General features: G+C 40.1%; 1 protein-coding gene across 1 annotated transcript in view; it reads right to left on the reverse strand.

Moving 5' to 3' along the window:
• Positions 1 to 479: 479 nt before the first annotated feature.
• The window catches only part of LOC103772244 (potassium voltage-gated channel subfamily H member 5), a 44,792-nt gene continuing 24,449 nt past the window's right edge, over positions 480 to 20,822 (reverse strand). Inside the window, exons 4-6 of the mRNA XM_008939571.1 lie at positions 20,270 to 20,385; positions 16,097 to 16,489; positions 480 to 953 (exon numbers count right to left, since the gene is read on the reverse strand). Coding sequence (XP_008937819.1) covers positions 516 to 953; positions 16,097 to 16,489; positions 20,270 to 20,385 — 947 coding nt within the window. The 3' untranslated portion in view covers positions 480 to 515. The remainder of the gene's footprint in view (positions 954 to 16,096; positions 16,490 to 20,269; positions 20,386 to 20,822) is intronic.

The following is a 20,822-nucleotide window of genomic DNA, read 5'->3' on the forward strand; positions in this document are numbered from 1 at the left end:
GGTGACAAAGGTCAGCAGATTCAGGATATAAAATCAGAACTTGTAAGTCAAAATCATGCCATAAAGTACACAATCATTTTATGGAATCACTAAACGTTTCAAGAATCAGCTGAAACCACTTCAAATGTTTTCAAGCCTCTGAAAGTTTACAAGCAAAACTCAGTCAGACTACCTGAGTTTGAAAATACAATGTAACTTTTAACCAAATTCCAGCCTAGACCTTTCAAACACAATCAAAGCCACCTTGAGAGCATAAAGAAGAGGCCCTGAACTCAATATAGAATTGTCACTGGGAACACTTACATACGAACAACACTTAGTCTCGCAAACAATTCAAAAGCTACAACAACTGCACAATTTCAATCCCTGTTTTCAATACTTTCAAATTCATTTCATGATTATTTGTAGGTACTTCTGATCTTTTAGGATGCCAAGAAAGCTTACAGCAAGTGTGCTATGCAACCGTCATGGTAGCTACACAACTACCATTTGCTTAAAGAGAGTAAAATCAAATTCTACTTACAGCCAACCATCATCATGGCCACTGAAAAAATCTTCTCTCCATCAGTGGTTGGTGCTATGTTTCCAAATCCTATTGTTGTAAGGCTTGTCATGGTAAAGTAGAGAGAGGATATATACAAGGAGTCTTTACTAGGTCCTCCTTCCCACTGCCCTGAGCCAGTGGTGTTGTATCGATATGGTGTCCCGATGCTCAGTGCCAACTGGTAGAGCCAACTATCTGTTTTGATAGTGTTAGTGACTTCGTCTATGACTTCGTAGTCCCCGATGCTGTACCATATGCATGCTAGCCAGTGGGCCACCAGTCCAAACACACACACCAACAGTACCAGTACAGCAGCACCATATTCCAGATAATGGTCCAACTTCCTGGCAACTCGACCGAGTCGTAGAAGACGCACCACTTTTAAGGAACTGAAGAGGCTACTGATCCCCTAGAAAAGAATAAAAATCATTATTTAATCTGAAATACCCAGATGATTAACACAGAAAGGCTGTACAAACCAATTCCTGCATCTGCTTTAAATCTTCTATATCATTTTTTCATGTCCCAGTTGACAGAATACAAGATCAAACCCTCCTCCCCCTTCAGTCTTCACCAGGGTAAATCAAGCTGGGCTCTCATTCAGAGGATAAATTACTTTATTCAAGCTCAGTCTTTCCAAGTAACAAAAGAATTCTGTGGAGTCCAAAGTGAGAAATGCCATGTTTATTACAAAAAGGAGTGATTCGATAGTTTGCCAGTCTGAAGTAAAGAGGAGATTCTGCTTTGACCTCAACAAGGTCAAATGTGATGGGAGAGCAGTCACAGATGGAACTACACCATCCAAGTGGAGTCTTTCCAAAGCTTCTCGGAGAACAGTATTCTATTAAATTCAAGCAGAGGTTTGCTATTCAGGTCCAAATGGGCATCCACCTACTTTAACAACCCTGAGCACCAATAGATGCTCAAAAGAAACATTAGAAAGTTATTGCAATAGGTAACCACAGAGAAATCTGCCTATCATTCCTCTCACCCACCACAGAACAGCTGGGTAACTTCCTCTAGTCCAACAGCTTCCAACTCATATCACCCTTCACGGCTGCTAATATAATTCTGCATAGTTTGTTATTTGTCAGTCTCACTGGCTGACCATGTAGCTAACAACTGTGGGCACATCACCTTTCTGAATGAGGGAAATACAGACATAAAGCATCAGCAAGAAAACCTTTGCATATAGGGTTAATTTCCATTCCAATCAACAGATACTGCAGGTATTTTTCTAAAGCAATAATTTGTGCAGTAGGTTTTTTGTTTTACACAAGCTAAATGAAGTACAAATAAATGGAAGTACAAATATTTACAGAATAGAAGCACAGGGACCATCAAAAAGTTAATAGAGACATCTGAGAGGGAACAAGAGATGTGTACGTCCTCCTCAGCAGACAAATGGTTTGCAATGTATTTTAATAGAGTTTATAGATGCAGAAAGAGAAGAAAAATATGTTCCTGATCTATTGCAATCCCATGATATACCTAACTTGTGCATTAAATTAATTAGTGGCTCAAAACAGAAGGTTGGTAAAGGAAGGTTTCTTATATAAAACATTCAGAAGCTGAAGATATTTAATTTAAAGTAGAAATTAAGACATAGAAAGCAATGAGGCAAACATTCCTAGTTACTGTGCCAAGATTAAATTGCCCTTTTCTATGCATCATTATCAAATCAGTCTAGTCAAAACACTGGCTAATTATATTATCAAATAGTAAAATACCAGAGTTTCTGGAGTTTTCCATACCAGAAAAACACTAAACTCTCCTGCACCTCTGTTTCTTTTCAAAACTAATGTTTGGAGGGTAACATACATCTGATATTTCTAGTTGTAATCTGTTCAACAAAGTTCTTGTATGCTTTACAAATCCTGTCGGAATTTGTTTCAGGTCCCCAAATCCTTAATAAATTGAAGTTCTATATTTGCATTCAAGCTCTCTTGATGACTAATACCATTGAGGGAAGTGGAATTTTCCCATTTTGATTTCTGTATTTTGCATTTTCACACGACACAGATCTAGTTTATCGTTCTTATTTCCATCTAAATGTATATCTACTTATTTGTTTTAGGATACATGTCTGTGAGGCACTCTGAAAAGCCAAGTTCAATAAACTGGGAAGTCCCTTACAATCTTAATTACACAATGTACAGGGGACAATGGACTACTGAACAAAGGTCATACCCTAGAGAAACAATATCTACATTAAAAAAGAAAACTACAGAGTAATTTAATAGTGTATTTAATGAAATTAATCTTCAGTGTATTTCAGGGAATTAACCCTAATTCTTAAAGCTTTCAACTTGCTGTGAAATTGGAGAAAACAGCAGGGTGGTTTTTTTGTAGGATCCAGTTTTATTGCATTAGTTAAGCAGCGTTATTTCCATTTTACCTGAAGTGTCACTGTTCACAACCAAGACCAAGCCTAGAGAAGGAGTCAGAGACCTAGGACCTAAACTGGGGAGTCCCCTTTTTGCACCCAATAGTTTAAGTTCATCCCAGTGGCAAGGCTTACACTGCACTTTCTACTGTAGAAACCAAAACTGAGAGTCAGACCTTGATCAGGAGATTTTTACACATTGACACTCCATCATCCACCCATATTACATCTTCCTTCTCTAAGTGACATTTACATTTTAGCAATTTTATAACTAAAATAGAAATACGGCGTATATTTCAAAGTCTGGGAGAAAGTTTGTGCTGTGATTATTTTTTTTTCCTAAGCATAATCATATCTCTAATCTATAAAACAAAAGGGAACGTTTAATTTTAGCTGACATTGAAATGTATTTGTTCCAATGACTAATTTATGTGAAAAAAAAAAAAATATGTGAAAGACAAACTGCCTTAAGTTTGGGCGATTAAGAAATTCAGTGTTCTAAACTGTGGCTGCCTTTAATTTTGTTTAATTATATTTTTTGGAAGCCTACTAAAGGATGAGCATCTGCACTAACTAAAGTAACCTCACCACTCCAGGAACAGAGAGGGGATTAGAAACCTTGGCTGGAGCATGCAATGCCACTGGGCACTAGAATCATGTAAATAACATGATTTTGACACTGAAGACCCAGCCTTCTGGGAGTAGTATTTGTCATTGTATTGCCCTATTTATTCAATTGGGCAAATTGTCAGTGCTGGTCTGTGTTTTCGCACTGAGAATATCTCATTACATTATCAGCCATTCATCCTGCCCCTTGAGGTTTTGACTACTGTATTTGATCTCTTAATCAGATGAGGACATTCAGCTTTCCCACCTTTAATCATCTCAGCTGTAGAAATCTTTTAACTGAAAAACCACCTACGCCAAAATGGCATCTTTTTGGTCAAGTTTGGGACTAAATTCCTATCTGATACACATCATCAAGTTAAGTGTTACAAGCATGAGCCACAGGAGACTTTCCCAGTGACTTCTAAGGCCATTGGATCAGGAGGGGACACAAGCAGTAGCTCTGAACTGGCCTTCCTTGTACCACCATTTCTACTGAGCACACAGTTAAAGCCATCACAAAGGATGCAGACAGTGCCAGATTTATCCAGGAATACACTTCTGAGGAATAGATGTTCAACTCTGGAATTAAATTAGCTATTCATGATTAAACAAAGCCCACGTTTATTGACATAAGCGCCTTGCAAAGTCTGTGTTCTCAAATTCTCTTGATGAAGAAAGGAAATTCAGTTTGATTGTGGAGGCACAACTGATGACAGCACTCAGTCTGAAATGTAGAGGGACCACTCCTTCCTATTAAAATTACCTGAATCTTGCCATTTCAGATCCTAGATGTTACCACACTGTCAAAGTTCGGTCTGCCCGGATGAAGGAAGTGTCTAATCTGTGCATCTGCATCTGGCTAAACTTCTCTGACTAGACGGCTGAGGAAGATGTTTCCTTCAAGTGATACACAACACGGGAACAGACCTCTGCACCTCAAGCAAGAACAGGCAGCTCTATTCTCTTATGCTTAATGAATCCCTGATAAGCCAGGCAAAAGGAAGCAAAGTCATATTTTAGAGGGTTTGAGATCCAAACATGCAAGAGGATAAAGGGAACCAAAGGAAAATGAAGGTTAACAAATGCAGGAAATCATTCAAATTAGCATGAGTGCCAGAGATGTCCTCCTAAACCAGGAAAGAGAGAGTGGAGTCTGTTCTACACTAAGGAGCAACAGAATAGCAGAGCTGCACCTTTGTAAAAGACAACAGGTTTCATCAGCTGGTTACTTGCTAATCTAATAAGACTCTTCTGCAATAAGAAATTATTGCATAAATGTGAAAAAAAAGTAAAATAAAAAACAAAACCTACCATTAGTTTCTACCATCTAAATATACTAAATTCTGCTTAAACCTCAAAATTAAATCCCAGTATGCTGAAATGGTAAATTCTGACATCATTTTTTTCTATTAGGGAACAATGTGTTTTTACCTCTAGGCACTTTTTCGATTAGATTTCACTCCATTATTTTTTTATTTATTTCTTGTTAGCTGTGGGCACATATGTAACAGCAACCAAAAAAAAAAAACCAAAACATGCATTTTAAATGTGTTCTAAAACTGAAATCCTTCCAGCACTGAAAATGGTGATTGGTACTGCATCTTTTAACAGAAAACATGGTCTCAGAAAAGGTCAGAGGAAAAAAAAGTAGAGCTTTTCACTGTGTTTTGCTGTTTGTAGAGCTTTTCACCATGTTTTGCTGTTCAGCACACTGTGGTTTTGAAGAAGTTATGAAGAGGCCAAGAACCAGAGCTGGGAACCTTTCTATGAAATGCTATAGGGCACGTTGCCACTGCAGTCAAAGGTGTGACTGCAGCACATATGGACTTTCTTAAGATAAATTTAAGCTAATATGCTTAGAGTTGCTAAACATAAGCAATTACAGCACCCTGCATTGCAGCCCAGCTGAGCTCTTTCTCTCTATGCAAGAGCAAAATGCTCCCATGTAAGCTGAGCTCGAGCACACCTGCATAAGCCACAGCCCCACCAGGAGCTCTCACCACCCTCCTGGGATGGGTTTCATTTCACATAATGCTGCAACCTTATGGCCAATCATCCGGTCCATGTGAACTGTCCAGCTCTCCTCCCTGGTGAGTGGAGAGAGAGGCATGTCAGAAGAGTGATTCACCCAATCCATCTCAGAAAGCCAGGGATGGGATGAATCACCTCCGGGAGCTGTCTGTCTCCCCTCCCACTGAATACAAAGAAGCTGAAGCCTATCACTTATACAGCTTACGTGAGGAGAAATTAAACCCATCCTTAGAAATCTGGATAGCCCGGATCTGGGTAGCATCCAAACCTGTATTATGTTATTATAGAGATAGATATTATGGAGCACTGCCTCACAATGTGAGACTTATCTTTCTCGATATGAGCTTGGAGAATAAATGCTATTAATAACAGCAGGCTTAGATTTTCTGCAGATGCAATAGCATGCTTATTTCTTCACTGGATAGCAAATCACCCCATAGAAAGTGATGCTACACTACATTTGGTTCTGACAGGGTTTTGCAGAAGTCCCCATTGGCTTGAAGAAGGAATTGAATCAGTTCATAAAGAAATGAACAATCACAAAGTAAATTGGACTGGGGTTCTTGATTTCAAAAAGGCAAATTATAAATGGTAGTATGCTGAACTATAGAAAATAATAAGTCAAGACAGCTGGACTGTGAGATAGGAGAGTCAGACAGTTGGCAACAGAGGACACCAGTAATGTCCTTACCTCCAAAGGTACAAAATATCCACAGGTTCTATCCCAAAGAAGGGAGAAAACTTAGAGGTAGGCATAAGTTATGAATGCATGAATAATCACCTAAAGGAAGAAAACAGACACACAGAACTGACAATATACAAGAAATAAAAAATGGATCAACAGAAAGATACAGCTTAGAGGGGGAAAAGAGTGTGGATAAAGTGAGAATGACCAAATGTCAGGTTAAACTTTTCCTTGTAAAGAACATTAAAACAAATACCCAAAAATTCTTCATATTCATAAATGAAAAAAAGAATAACAAAGGTGATAAAGCTGCACTGAAGTACAAATAAAGCAGGCTTAGGCTAAGAATTAAATTAATTCTTAGCTTTAGTTTTCAAAGATGATATTGATGTTTTCCAGAAAAGCTAATGCATCAAGAAGGAAATAAACAGATACATTACCTGAACAAATATTAAGGGAAAGAGAAACACGGAGATAAATCAAAATGCAATCAGTGCAGCAATAGGTTTGCTAAGCTTAAGTTAGCTGGGATCCAGCCAAGTTTTCCTAATAGCTTTCTCTGATAACACACCCCAGTCTCTAAAGAAAGAAAAATGCAGTATTTCAGTAACACAAAGGGTGAATTTATTAGGAAACACAGAGAAAACATGAACCACAACTGGGATTGTAAGGTGACTGAGGAACTTGTAAAAAGGGTGGCAAAATGGAAACCTTTAAAAGGAATTAAGTCTAGCAAGGGTTACAAGTGGTAACTCTTGGTGATTTCATTGGTTTCTTAGTGAAGTAAGCAGAAATATTGTATGGTCACAAAATCTGCTGATGGCATACTTCTGGAATAAACTGTCAGGGCAACAAATAACTTGGTGGGAATAAAGGAAAACGTGGTAAAACTTAACAATACAGAGTCTTAAGGCATCTATTACAGCACAATTTTTAAAAAAGAAATAAATTCTACAACTATAAAGATCTTTAGCTGTAAATTACTGAGAAAATGAAATATTTGGGTATATGGGTTAATCCCACAGTGACTCAGAGCAATCAGTAGGTTGCACTCACAGAAGAGGTTAATCCAGTTCCAGAATGGATCAGTTGAGTGTTTCCACCACCAAGAATTAAAATCAAACTCCAGATATGAAGCAAAGACAAATTCTCTGCCTGGAGTAGTATGTACTGCTCTGCCCTAAAGAGATGCATTCAGACTTAACTCCATGCAGAGAGAGGCAGCTGGAATGGCCAAAAAAAAAAAGTTCATAAAATTTCATAACCATGGTTTCTAGACAAGATCAGTTTACTGAGAAATGAAAATAGGCATGTTTATGCAGGGGAAGTGGGGGATGATTGTTCTTTCTAAGCACATCGAGGAGCTAAACATGAGGGAAGGAAAAGAAATATTTAACCAAGAAAGTTGGCACAGGGACAAATGTGCAGACTGAAAATTAAGATAGATTCATAGACACCATGGTTAAGGCAGATTTTGACCAATTTATTGGAAGTGGGATATGATGAACTTGCCCACTAAAGCCAGTGACAACTCAGAAGATCCCTGCCAGTTTTACCCCCATTATTTTTTTTTCTGCTTTTGTTTTTAACCTTTGCAAGGGTGAAGTTAAGCAAATACAGCCTCAAGGGGAGGATGCACCTCATCTCAGCCTACACTATACTATGGAGAGGTCTGTATCTGAGCTAGTCACACTAGTGTGTCATTAGTCAATGGTGAGAAATAGGCATTTTAGAGCAAAGTGACTCCTCAGACCTATTTTGAAGATACATCTTAGAATGTGAGAAGCCATACCCTGAATGTCTTTGTATCTCTTTCTGGACTATGCCTGGCTCTGTGTATCATCAGATGCTTAGTATATTTTGAAACACAGTCCAAATACTTTATTTAAAGAAGCATGGGCAAAACTCATATTACCTTTCCCTCATCAGAAGTAATTATTCACACATGCACAAAAAAAAAAAAAAAAAACAACAAAAACAACCACCCCAATGAACCTCTTCTTCAAAGTCAACGAATAGCTCAGCATTTGCTACTGAAGTAGTGAAAAAGGCACCATTTTTGTAAACCTTAGACAATCTGCACCCAGCAGTGGTTACACGATGGTCCACAATGTAAAAGAAAACCAGGTGCCTACAGATTTTGGGAACAACTGAACTGGTGAGTCTTGCCAACAGAAGTGGGTGAACCTGCAGGCACATGCCCAGAAGGTACTATTCTGTGTGGTGCAGGAGTGGCATCGAGGAGCACATACAGGCTGTTTGTAATTTAACCAGCAAATCATTCCCAAAAGAAATTTTTGTGCTTAGCTACTTAAATAGAGCTTAGCTCTGAAATCCCTGGTTAGCTCCTTAATGCTTCTTTACTGGAGTTAATGTTAAAATAAATCTTCCAACATGAGTCAGAAACCCTTTTATTTTTTTTTTTTTTAGGTAAGCAATTAACATAATAAAGTTGCATAGTTACAAATCAAAATGCTGGAATGAGGAGGAGAAAAGAAAAGCAACATTTCTTATTTATCACCACTTTAAGAACTCAATTTAGGGATGCATTCAATTATGTAAATGTACCAGGAATAAGGGGCTTTGCTCATCCACAAGCTATCTAGGTTCTGGGTCCAGATAAAAGCAGAGCCCATTTAATACTTGACACTGCACCACTGGTAGCAATGGGAGTAGTGATGCAGTGAGCACAAAACTGAGTCCTTGCAGCAAAATGAAAGCAAGTAGGTTTGGGGTTTCTCATGCAATCTCTGAAAGCACCTTTAAATTTACCAGTTTGGAGGGTTTTTTGTGTTGTGTTTTTTTGCTGGTTTGTTTTTGGTTTGGTTTGGTTTGGGTTTTTTTGGGGGGGTTTGTTTTGTTTTGTTTTTTAAACCCTAACACAAACATCAATAAGCTATAACTTTATTAATAAACTTCTAGTGAATTGTTTATGGCACAGCTATGCAAGGTAATAAATTTCACAAAGTGAATAACTGAGGTTATAGAAAGAAGGGTGATTTCAAAATATTTCTTCAATATAGAAGGCAATGGGGATGTGGCATCTTGCACTATTTATTTGTTAGTACATCAGTGTGCCCAACGAGGGGGAAAAAAAAGGATGATAGAATAAAATTTGATAATTTTCGCTTACTTAGGGAAGGTGGACAGAGTATAAAATGGGAGGGAGGGGAAGGTGTGTCACCTTGGGTGGACGTTTTGTGCAGACCCTGGAGTCCTGGTGGACAACAAGTTGTCCATGGGACAGCAATGTGCCCTTGTGGCCAGGAGGGCCAATGGGATCCTGGGCCACATTGAGAAAAGTGTATGCAGCAGAACAAGGGAGGTCCTGCTCTCCCTCTACTCTGCCCTGGTGAGACCTCACCTGGAGTATTGTGTCCAGTTCTGGGCTCCCCATTTCAAGAGGGATGGAGATCTACTCGAGAGAGTCCAGCGAAGGGCTACAAGGATGAGTGGGGGACTGGAATGCCTGCCCTATGAGGAGAGGCTGAGAGACCTGGGTCTGCTTAGTCTGGAGAAGAGAAGACTGAGGGGGGATCTAATTAATGTGTATAAATATATGAGGGCTGAGTGTCAAGAAGAAAGGGGCAACCTGTTTTCACTTGTACCCTGCAATAGGACGAGGGCCAATGGTCACAAGCTGAAGCATAGGAAGTTCCACCTCAACATGAGGAAGAACTTCTTTACTGTCAGGGTTCCAGAGCACTGGAACAGGCTGCCCAGGGAGCTTGTGGAGTCTCCTTCCTTGGAGTCTTTTAAGACCCGTCTGGATGCGTTCCTGTGTGACCTGCCCTAGACTAGATGGTTCTGCTCTGGCAGGGGGGTTGGACTCGATGATCTCCAGAGGTCCCTTCCAACCCCTAATATTCTGTGATTCTGTGATCTATTGCCCGTCCCTAAGCCTGTGACTCTCCATTGACTCTTCCACTGACAGCTGTGTACAGCAATCTCAGTGATATGGATTTGTGCTACTCCCACCAGCACTATTTCAGTGAGTATCTGACTGGATTATTTCATCTGCCTCATCTCCTTCATAAGCCTTTCCCTCTATTGTGAGTGAAGAGATCACACAGGACTCGAGGCTTCCCTTGGAAGTACACCACATGCAATTTGCCCCAACTGGACTCTGCATCACTTGATATGGCTCTGACTACAGATTTAAATGGCTTGTACTCAACATCTGCTTCCCAGTAACATACACAGCATGTTAAAAAAAAAAAAAAAGGGAAAAGTCCAGTGATACACATAATTAAAGTTCAGTATGCCATAATCCACATCAGAGCCGCGCAGCACAAGGCTACCAGGTCACATCTGTCTCATGGGACAACTCTGCCTGCCACCCTCTGCATCGACTCCTGCTCAGGCTCTTCCTTGCACAAGTTGCCCCTAACATCAAGGTGATATTCATGTGTCTCCACGGGGGAGCCTCCAGAAATACCTCTGACCTTGTATGGCATTAAAAAGTTGGTAATTAAACAGTGGCAGAATTTGAATAAAACCTTAGCTTGTATAAAAGCTGAAGAGGTATGGTGCAACTCTGCAATGAAGTGCAATAGAGGTGATAGGCATGAATTAAGTGACAGGGGTGAATATGGTTGACCATGTACATAATATATGCCTAAGGTGGGTACATTTCTATTTGGACATGGTAACCAAGCCACTGTATTACAATAGTGAGGTTTTCTGCACGGTACAGCAGGATGACAGTAGTCTTCATATTTAATTGCCTTCTGACTGCATAACAAAGGGGAAAATGCCAGGTCCCAGGCTTAGCACATCTGTCGTTGTATTGCTAGGAGTTCTCACCATAGTTTAACACATGGCTGACGCAGGGATTTAGTTCTGGGAATTATTTTCTCTGCATCAGCCACCTAGAATTAAGAAAAGTAGCTAGCCACAGACTATCTCAGAGCCAAAGCCACATTCTTGAAACACATTGATTTATCTTCACCTTGCATATGCCACTCAGACTGGGCTACAAACCCTCCTTCAAATATCTCCCAAAAAGGGAATGTCTGCAGTAAAGCACTGCAGACATGAACATGGCTAAACAAGTTGTATCAGCTTTTATTTGCTTTCAATTTACAGACGTTGCTATTTTAGTTGCTGTTAATTGCAGTGGTGCAAAAAAGTTTCTGCCACTGCTGAAACAGACTGATAATAGTAATTAAAAGAAGATTATAATTACAAGGATTCCATGCCTGAATGTGTCCTGCACAGATCACTAAATTTTAAAGGTCTTTAGGTCACATAATCTTGCATTATTAAACAACAGACATAGAACTTCAGAGTTTTAGGTCATTTAAATTTGTCTGCTTCCACTTCCAGCCATTGGCTCATGAAAACTAATTTTTGCAGAAAAGATGATCTTTTATACAACTCATCTGAAAACCACCTATCCATCTATCTCTGTGTACCAATCTGACACCTGGTCCCATTCTTTGAAATATGTGCCATGTCATTTTAGGGCCATGTTTCTGGCAGAGATGAGATCAAGCTCCTAGGTTTGTTTCATTACAAACTCAGAAATTCATTAATCTCAGTGAAAACTCCCAGGAAAAAAAAAAAAAAAAAGTAAAAAATACACCAATATTTTTCAACTGACAAAAGGGGCTTTTTCAGCTGTATTTAACTCTTAATTTGTGGAAGCATTTTTCATTTGGTCAAAAGCTTGTCCATCCAGCTAGTCTTGGGAATATTTACTCTGTATACTAATTTACAGAGGCACAAATGCAGCCCTCAGCAGCACTGTATCACTGCACCTCTACCTGAGTCCTCCCAGCTCCAGGTACTCTCTTAATTCCATGGCTCCACACAGAGACAAGAGCCAAGCACCTGCACAGCATCCTGGCTTCCCTGGGATGTAAATCCATGCATTTGGTCCCAAAGGGAGTTGTAGAATGGTTTGATCATATCTGAACAAGTACTGGGATCAATGTCTTCAGGCACACTGTAAATCCATCAGCTGACAATTTCAGCACAGTGTGACTCTGCTAATTTAGCCTTGCCTGGAACTGATGGTTACCAATGCTATAAACAACCTCTTGGTAGCCCAGACTGACAGAGGTTGGATATTTACCTCTCTCTAGTAGGAAGAACACATGTAAAGACTAAGTCTCAAAGTAATACAGTTCTCTAGCTTCAAAAGTAGGGAATCATGATTTTGTAGAAGTGATGGTGCATACACCAATGCAAAGAGTTGTTACATACAGCTAAATACTCAAGGAAAAAACTAGAAATTAGGAAAAAATTACAATCGCCTCAGGTAACCCCAAGACAAAAATCAAACATCCAGTTGCTACATACTTCACAAAAGGAACTTCATGGGACCAAAATCTTTGGATCCAAACACCATATCCTCCATTAATCCAAACTTTTTTTTCTATATTTTTTTAATTTAAAAGAAGAGTCAGACAGACAAGCACTTTTGGACTAAATCTGAAGTTTTAGAAAATTCAGCCTCATTTCAGAGACCCTGAGCACACACCCTCCACTCTGGTTCATACTTTGAAACTTGGCTGGATTCCTCAGAATGTTTTATAGTGACCCTTCTCACCCTTGTATAGATGAAATGTTTCCTGTATGGCTTTGGGTTAGCCAGAATGTATCTCAGTGCAAGTAATGTTTTCCAGTTAGAAAAGACATCATGCATTTTTCTGATTTCCAGAACTATCATCCTGCCCATTTTCTCAAATAAAGTACTTATCCCACTAAGGATTCCACTTTCCTCTCTCTTAGCTCATTCTTCTCCAGCCTATTTTACCTTGTTTTCCTACCCTTTCAATACCACTTAGCCACTTAATTCCTCATCCATCACATCAATTTAGCTCATTTTACGCTGTGCAAGGTATCTCCCTCCCTCATTATCTCACCTTTCCCCCTCCTTGTCGTACATCCAAATCCCCCTGAGCAGACAGTAACAGCATGGCTCTGCAACTCCAGGCATGGAAACCTACACCCCTAATTCTGCCTCAAATCATCTTCATCTCCCCAGTTCTCAATTTGTGTGTCATAATCCTTTTCATCATAGCCTTCTAATGAAGCTCTACAACCACTCAATAACAAAATAACTTTGATTTGCAGCTATGTTTGCCTTAGGTGGGATTTTTCACGTGACTCCAGACTTGTTCTAATGTTGTCCATGATGGAAATGACACTGCTCCTACTCTGGCCATGACTGACTGCATTTGACAAACTCCAAGTGTTAGAAAGAAAACTCACATTTCCTTTTTTTCAAACTCCTTATTTTAATCTTTCAGTTCATCTCCTTAATTCTGACATTATAAAATAGCACACAAGTGGATAAGGCTTCTTATACAATGACTCACCAGCCTCTGCATGAGGGCTTTCAAGCACCTATACCACATACAGTAACCTACATCTACAACAGAGAGACACAAACTTACAACTTCCTTGGCCATACCCTCCTTTATGCATGAGAGACCTGCAGTAATGTATGTCCCCCACTCACCTAGTCCCTTAACAACTAACAAAATGCATTTGATGCTTTATGTGGAAAAAGGAGGGATGGAGGTGGGGGACACAGGAAATTTGGAAAATCATCTTTCACGCAGCTGATTTCAGGGCTATTCATTCTGATTTGGGTCCATCCTTCACCACCACCCCAAGAACTCAAAGACTACCAGGACCTGTCCTCAAGGTCTTTACTACTAAGCTCTGATTTTCTGTTAGCTTTTTCTGAAATGCCACAATCACCAACTTTAATGCTGAAGTCAAATGCTCTCATCCAACACTCAGGGCCAAGATAAAGAGCTAAAACCTAGTAGAATCAAGAACTAAATGAACTCTTCTCTCTCCTACTTGCCATAAGGAGTAAACATTCACCTCCTGAGGATAAATATTTTAATTAATTAATTTTAATTTTTTTAATAACTTTTAATGAATCAGAACATTTAGTCCAAATTAAGCTTATTGATTTACTTATTCTTTACCTATGAACAGAATTTGAGCACACTGCTGCTAGTGGGTCAAAAAGTTCAATCCCAGAAAAAAAAGTACCAGTTAAAATAAATGTCTGACTGTTTACATACCTGTTTTCAAAATCACTTTAGTTCTTTTCAGGCACTAGGGAAAACTGAAGTGGCAGGGGTTTGAAATCAAGTACATAAGCAGCTACACTCCAATGCCTGCTGGAGGCTCCCGGGCCGTAACACACCATTTCATGAGGAGGAAATGTTACTATTGATTCCCTTACTGAAAAGAAGTTGATTTATTGGAAGGCAAATGATAGCAGCTCCAGGATCACTGGAGCTCATGATTCACTGTTATTACATTTTGCTTAAAGTTTGCCACGTTAAGTGTGCTTCAATTGTAATGCACTATGTCAATGATTCTCTTCACTGTCACAACTACCACAGATGGTTTATTTCCCATATATATGTTAGAGAACGAGGTCAAGCTCACCATTTAAATCTGTACTGCTTGGGCAGAGGAATTTTCTGTTTGATTTACATACTAAGCACGAAAATCTGGAGATAACACTAGAGATGCAATTTTATAAAAATCAGATTCCTCTGAGTCTGAAATTGGTTCTTTTAAAAAGCTGTATTATATTTACAACCTTGATAATACCACCTCCTTACACAGCCTGACTGTGCAACCTGCTTCCAGACGGGCAGCCCTCATATGATCTTGAATTTAAGCTGCAAGTATTATCGCTTCTGTCATATTTGCTATAAATAAAATGGAACAATGTCAAAAGATGGTACTCAGCACAGAGACAGGGATGGAATTTTAAAGGAGCTCTACAAAATCTGCACCGAAGTCGGCACTGAAAAAGAAGAATCTAGATTTTATATAGTGAGGATATATAACTACAGAACTTGAGAACTTAAAAATCAAAACAAAACCAACAACCAAACCACAACATTCAATGGTGTTCTAAGAAAAAAAAATGATAATTTTTTTTTTAAATGAACAGAGTTTTTTTCATCTGTTTATGGCCCCAAAGATAAAAGGCTCTAGAGAAAAATTAAAACAAGCCCTAATGCCATTACAGTTGCATTTTAATAATGAATTTTCTCTACCCTGACTTAATGCATGCATTATTTGTCACAGTTATTGCTTGTTTTCTCTATTATCTCAGGCTGCAAGCTCAATTTTGTAAATGTTAATACATTTAGCACTTAAAAACCTTTAATTCAATGTCTGTTTAAGATATTTATGTTTTCTCTCTTCAAACAGTTTCTAAAATTCCAGCAATAGCTCAAGAACTGTTTAAAAAAATGGAGATGAATCTCCCTCTCAATCAGACATTTAAAAAGACGTCATGCGCACACAAAAAAATTACAGCGTAATTTCAAACATGCTGTTCAAAAAGTAATCCTAGGGCAGGATTTTTAAAATGCTTATTCAGAGGCATTCTCTACTTCCGTATAAGTCAGTGGTACTTTTGCCACCAGTTTCAGCCAGAGCAGATACAGTTCTGAGTATTTACATCAAGCCATATTAGTCTGATCAGTCTGCCCTGCAGTGGGTTAGGATTCCTTAAAGGCAATCACTGAGTATGATCTGAAAAGGGAGGACATCCCAACTGGTCCAGCCCATGCTCATATGGACAGGCAGCAATGCTTTTGGATGATGAGCAAGTGATCTAAACCCCACCTCTGTTCATGTACACTTCCCCACATGGTAGTGAAATTGAAAGACACCTCTTCTCCAGCATGGGAATGCCGTGCAGATCAAGCCCCACAGTTTAAGCCCATCCCTGCACATTTGCACAGAGCTTCAGCTGCCTTTTGTTGCTGCCATATGCCTGGGAACACGCTCCTGAATTAATTCCTAATTAATAATCCTTCTGAGGCAAACTACAATCACTTACCTCATCCACATTCTCAAAGGCATTGATGATGTCATATGGTAAACAGGACAGAAGATCAATCACAAACCATGTTTTCAGGTAGTTCATCCTTATGAGTTTGGGATCAGATATAACCTCTCCACCAGGACCAACAAAGGTCGTGTGAAAGTTCAAAACAATGTCAACCAGAAAAATAACGTCCACGACACTGTCCAGCACAAGCCAGGCAATGTTGTTCTGTTTTGTCTTGAAGGAGACATTATATGGAACCATAATTGCTGTGTAGAAGGTTAGAATTAAGATGACCCAGTCCCAAGTGGTCTTAAAAGCACAATAGTGTAATATAATGTGTGGTGGGGTCTTTGGAGCTTCTTGCTTGTACTGAGGAAGAATATCAGATCCCAGCTGAAGAACCTGTAAAAGACAGAAAAGCAAGTGTTACTGTTTTCACTTAGTATGATCCAATAAAGGGTCTCACAGATTTCTGTAAGGAGCAGCAGAAGATGGGACTGTGCTCATTGGAGGAGCAGAGCATCTAAGGATATTCTTGCAAAAGAGGAGGTGGACTGAGGGCATATCATGCCAATAGCAAGGGCAGAGAGGCTCCATAAACAAGTTGCGGGTACTGCCACACCAGCTTATGCTCTGCAGTTATGAACATGAGTATTTATTAATATTTCAAAGTGTTACAAGAGTAATCCTTCATTCCTGACCTCTTTTTTAAACTGCTGTTGGGCCAGAACAATAGGCTATTGAAGGTAAACAAGACACCATCCTTGCTGGCTGACCTCATTCTAAAGCAAAGTATTGCGTGTACAGTTTCTGCCCTAACACCCTGCCAATATCATGCTTCCTTCTCACTTTTTAACAAAAGTTATTGCTCTTATAAGCTCAATATCACTACTGGATTCTCTTCAATTTCTTGTAATTACTTTCCTTTTTTTCATGTGACTGTAATCTCCTGCATGCGCCCTTCTGTAACATGTGGAACTGGAAACATTGCAAAGGAACCAAGCCAGATTCACTGAAGACGTTTCTCCCAGCTAATCTAATTGTGTCTTATCATAGTCCAACACAAGAAATAAAAGCACAAAGGAACGCACAACATGGCAGCATATTGTACTGACAATTGGAAGATTCATGTGTATTTTGGAACTAAAAACACCTGTTACATTTGCGGATCTGAGGTCTGTACGGGATAAAATAAATAACTCCAACAACTTTAAAACTAATTTCAGCCCTGCACCTATCCTCTACTGGAGCTGATGATACTTGCAGGGACAGCTGGACTGCAAATAGCAGCCCCATATGTGTAGAAATGGTCAAACACATGATGCTTCCTTGAGGAAGAGAGAATGTCTCTGAATAAAGAGCACAATAACTATGAATATTAACTCAAGAACTACAGTTATGGATTCTCCATTAATTCTTTGCAGTCTTATTTTTTAAGATGAGAAAGCAATTACTGAGATCAGACAGCCTAAATCTGGCTATGCTGAAAATCTGTTCTTCAGAAATCACCAAGGCACAACAGCAGCATCTGTGTTGGAGGATGTGGCTTCCCAACTTGTCTATTCTGACCCAATGTCAGGCTCTAACCTGATGGGACACAAACCTGCTTCTGCCTACACGTTCCCACCCTCCCCAAGGTCAGATTTAGAAATCACGACATGTGATTTCATGACTCAGTAAACCTGATGGGACAAAAAACTAACTTATGGTTACATTAGTTAGCCATTTGCTTTCCACAGAGTCAGCTGAGTTGCACATTTATCCTGTGGCCAGAAACCAACTAGACCCACTACACCAGGAGCAGTGAGAGTCCAGCAGAGACCTCCAGGAGGCCGTGGCTGCTTCCTTTGCCAACAGCCTTGTATCACACCAGCTTCAGTATAACACAAAGCCATGTGTTGAGCTCCAGTTGAACATCAATGCCCCACCGAGTGGTGTAGCCCCAATGGCACTTATCAAAGACCCTCACAACATCAAACTCCTGGAGAGACCTATAAAAATATCAAGCTCCAGGTATCCCTTCCCCACTGACCAGGAAAAGACTCACTGACAGCACTCCTATAACCAACCAATGGGCAAAGTTCAGCTGGCCACTGAAGCACACTGAACTCGCTGGTGGAGCCATGGGTCCTTCCCCAGAATAAAAACAAAGATCAACAGAGCAGCCTTTGTCCAAATCCATGAAACTTCATTCAGCGCCAGAACTGTCCCCTGCATTTAACACACCATTTGGGCTTTGACTCATAATCTGGTCATTATGTCCAGTTACCTCTTTGGACTCATCTGTGGTCAACACTTTACTGCCAGGATAAATCAGGACTAGGACTTATTTCCTTGATTTCTCCAGACCTATTTGTTCCCTGCGTTTTTCACTGGGGCAGGAGCTGGATACAGTCTCATTACAGCTGGAATAATAAGCTACTTAGGGCTCAAGTCAAATGCGATGAACATATGCTTGATAGTTCCCTGTGCCTCTGGTGGTGGAGTGCTTAGGAGCTCCCATGATACTGTAAAAGCATAATTATTATTCTTAACATACTATCATGCTAAGTTTGACATGGTGAGTGGGTGGCAAGTGGCTGTGGAGACCACTGAACTATAATGATTATTTCTTTCATCCTGCATGAATTTTTAATTTTAAACCACTAAAGAATACACAATATCTTGTTAGTCAGCTGTATTCATCACAGACTCTGAATTATTCTTGTATACAAGCAATGAAAATCGCAGAATCATAGAATCATGGAAAATAGCTGATAACTGCTATGCCTGATAAAGGTGGGCAGTACACTCTGCAAGGGATGAACTGTAATTATCACATTTCTCCTCAGACCCAGAAGTATGGAAAATGGGGCCTGTATGAAGATGGCATACCTCCACTCAGTTTGTATTCCTCACAGCAGTTTGCCTACAAAGCTCTCTGCAGCTCGAAATGACTTGTAAGAGAGGAGACTGCATACCATCCAAGCAACCTATTCCCTAGTACAACTTTCACCTATTCCTAGGTACAGCCTTCTCCCTTACCTGAGATTTTCCTACTGCCTGATCTAAATCTTTCATTGCTGTGACTGCATGTCATTACTTTTTCACTAGCTACAGTGGTTCTGGTGAAAAATTTCCTCACTCATCCTATGTAACTGCTTTAGACTTATGTGAGTATTGTTACCATATCTTCTCCAGTCTTCCCTTCTCTAGACTCATGAATTAGAAAAGCAAGATGTGAGAGCAACTGAGCAGTCATACAAGCTATTGGTATGGGACAATTCAAGGAAAAACATCCCAGTGCAAATACCTGGAAAACGTGTGTTTCCATTCTGATTTTAATTTGAGATTTTATCAGTCCACTATTATTTAGTCCACTAAAATCATAAAGTGAACAAAAAAACCCCCCAACATTTAAAGCTGCTACCAGTTTTTAGCACTGATCCCAGGACAAATTTTCTGGCATAGGGTGGCTAGGGCTGTCATTTTCAGTAGCCCATATATTTCAACCAAGTATTTTTGACCCATATATTTTTCATCACTAATGGACATGAAGATGAAAGCAGTACCTCTGTTTCATCAGTTAACCTGAAGGCATTCACTTGTTGCACCATCTGTACTGTTAAGGAGATGTTTGCAACCTGCCAAAGAGTTCATTTCATCAGTTCTGAAGAAAAAAAGGATGAGCAAAATACTGCAGGAATGATTTGGCAAATAAGTCGAGATTAAGGTATTTATGTAGCTAGTGTGCCTGTACAAGCCCAGGGACCCTGAAAGGGATACTTCCAAAGAGGTTCCTCACACAATCCCATTTCCCTGGGAGAGTAAGCGACTACCCACAGGGCTCAAGGACACCAAGTCTGGTTCCATGTTGTTGGGAGTTGGCACGTACAGGAGCACACTGCGCACCCAAAGTTAAGCAACAACCAGCAAACTGAGGATTAGACGCACAGAAATAGCGCCATGTAAGTAAAAGTGAATACCAGAGACTGTCTTCACAACTGAAAGAGCATGGCCTGTCCCAGAAACGTGGGCTTGGCACAGAGTGCTTTAGGATGGGCAGAGGAGAGGTTGAAAAAAAGCAGAGTTGGGAAGTGTTTTCCTCTAAAAATATTATTTATACACAGGCATCAGGGTTTTCCCCCCCAACCAGCTCTTCCTGCCTGACACAGGGAGGGGGCAGGTGTCTGTCCCACTTACCTCGGCTAGGCGGGAGTGTTTGTGCACCACCTCGGCCTTGTTCATGGGCGTCAGCTGCTGCAGGACGCTCCGGCTGTTCGTCAGGGCCCGCGTCAGCCGCGCAAACTTCGTCCAGCCTGCCGGGAAGAAGGAAATCTTGTCAGAAGCGCCCGGGCCCCATTGATCGCTAGTAAATCTCCTTTGTGTTCACCCAGACCCGGTCTCAGACTCGAATATTTTCTCTAAATTCCTGCACAGAACAGATTCACACTCCAGGCCTAAAGACCTGGCAAAGGAGGAAAAAATAACGCTGCTTCAAGGCAACCATGCATAAATCTGAGTGAAATCGGAATGCTCTGCCTTGTTCTTTCTTCTGCCTTTTAGAGACATTGGGTTAGAGGGATCACATTGTGCTTTCAGCGTTCTGGGGAGTTACTCTGCTGCTGAAATCTAATTCTAAGCCACAGGAGTTAATGCAAAGTCTCCCCAAGTCTGCAAAACCTGCTGAAGGAAAATCCTCCCCAGCTACACAAAGGCTCCTGCTGATTCAGGGCCACTGGAGCAGCCCCAAAAG

This window comes from Merops nubicus, unplaced genomic scaffold, assembly GCF_000691845.1.
Source record: "Merops nubicus isolate BGI_N331 unplaced genomic scaffold, ASM69184v1 scaffold9244, whole genome shotgun sequence".
Lineage (NCBI taxonomy): Eukaryota > Metazoa > Chordata > Aves > Coraciiformes > Meropidae > Merops > Merops nubicus.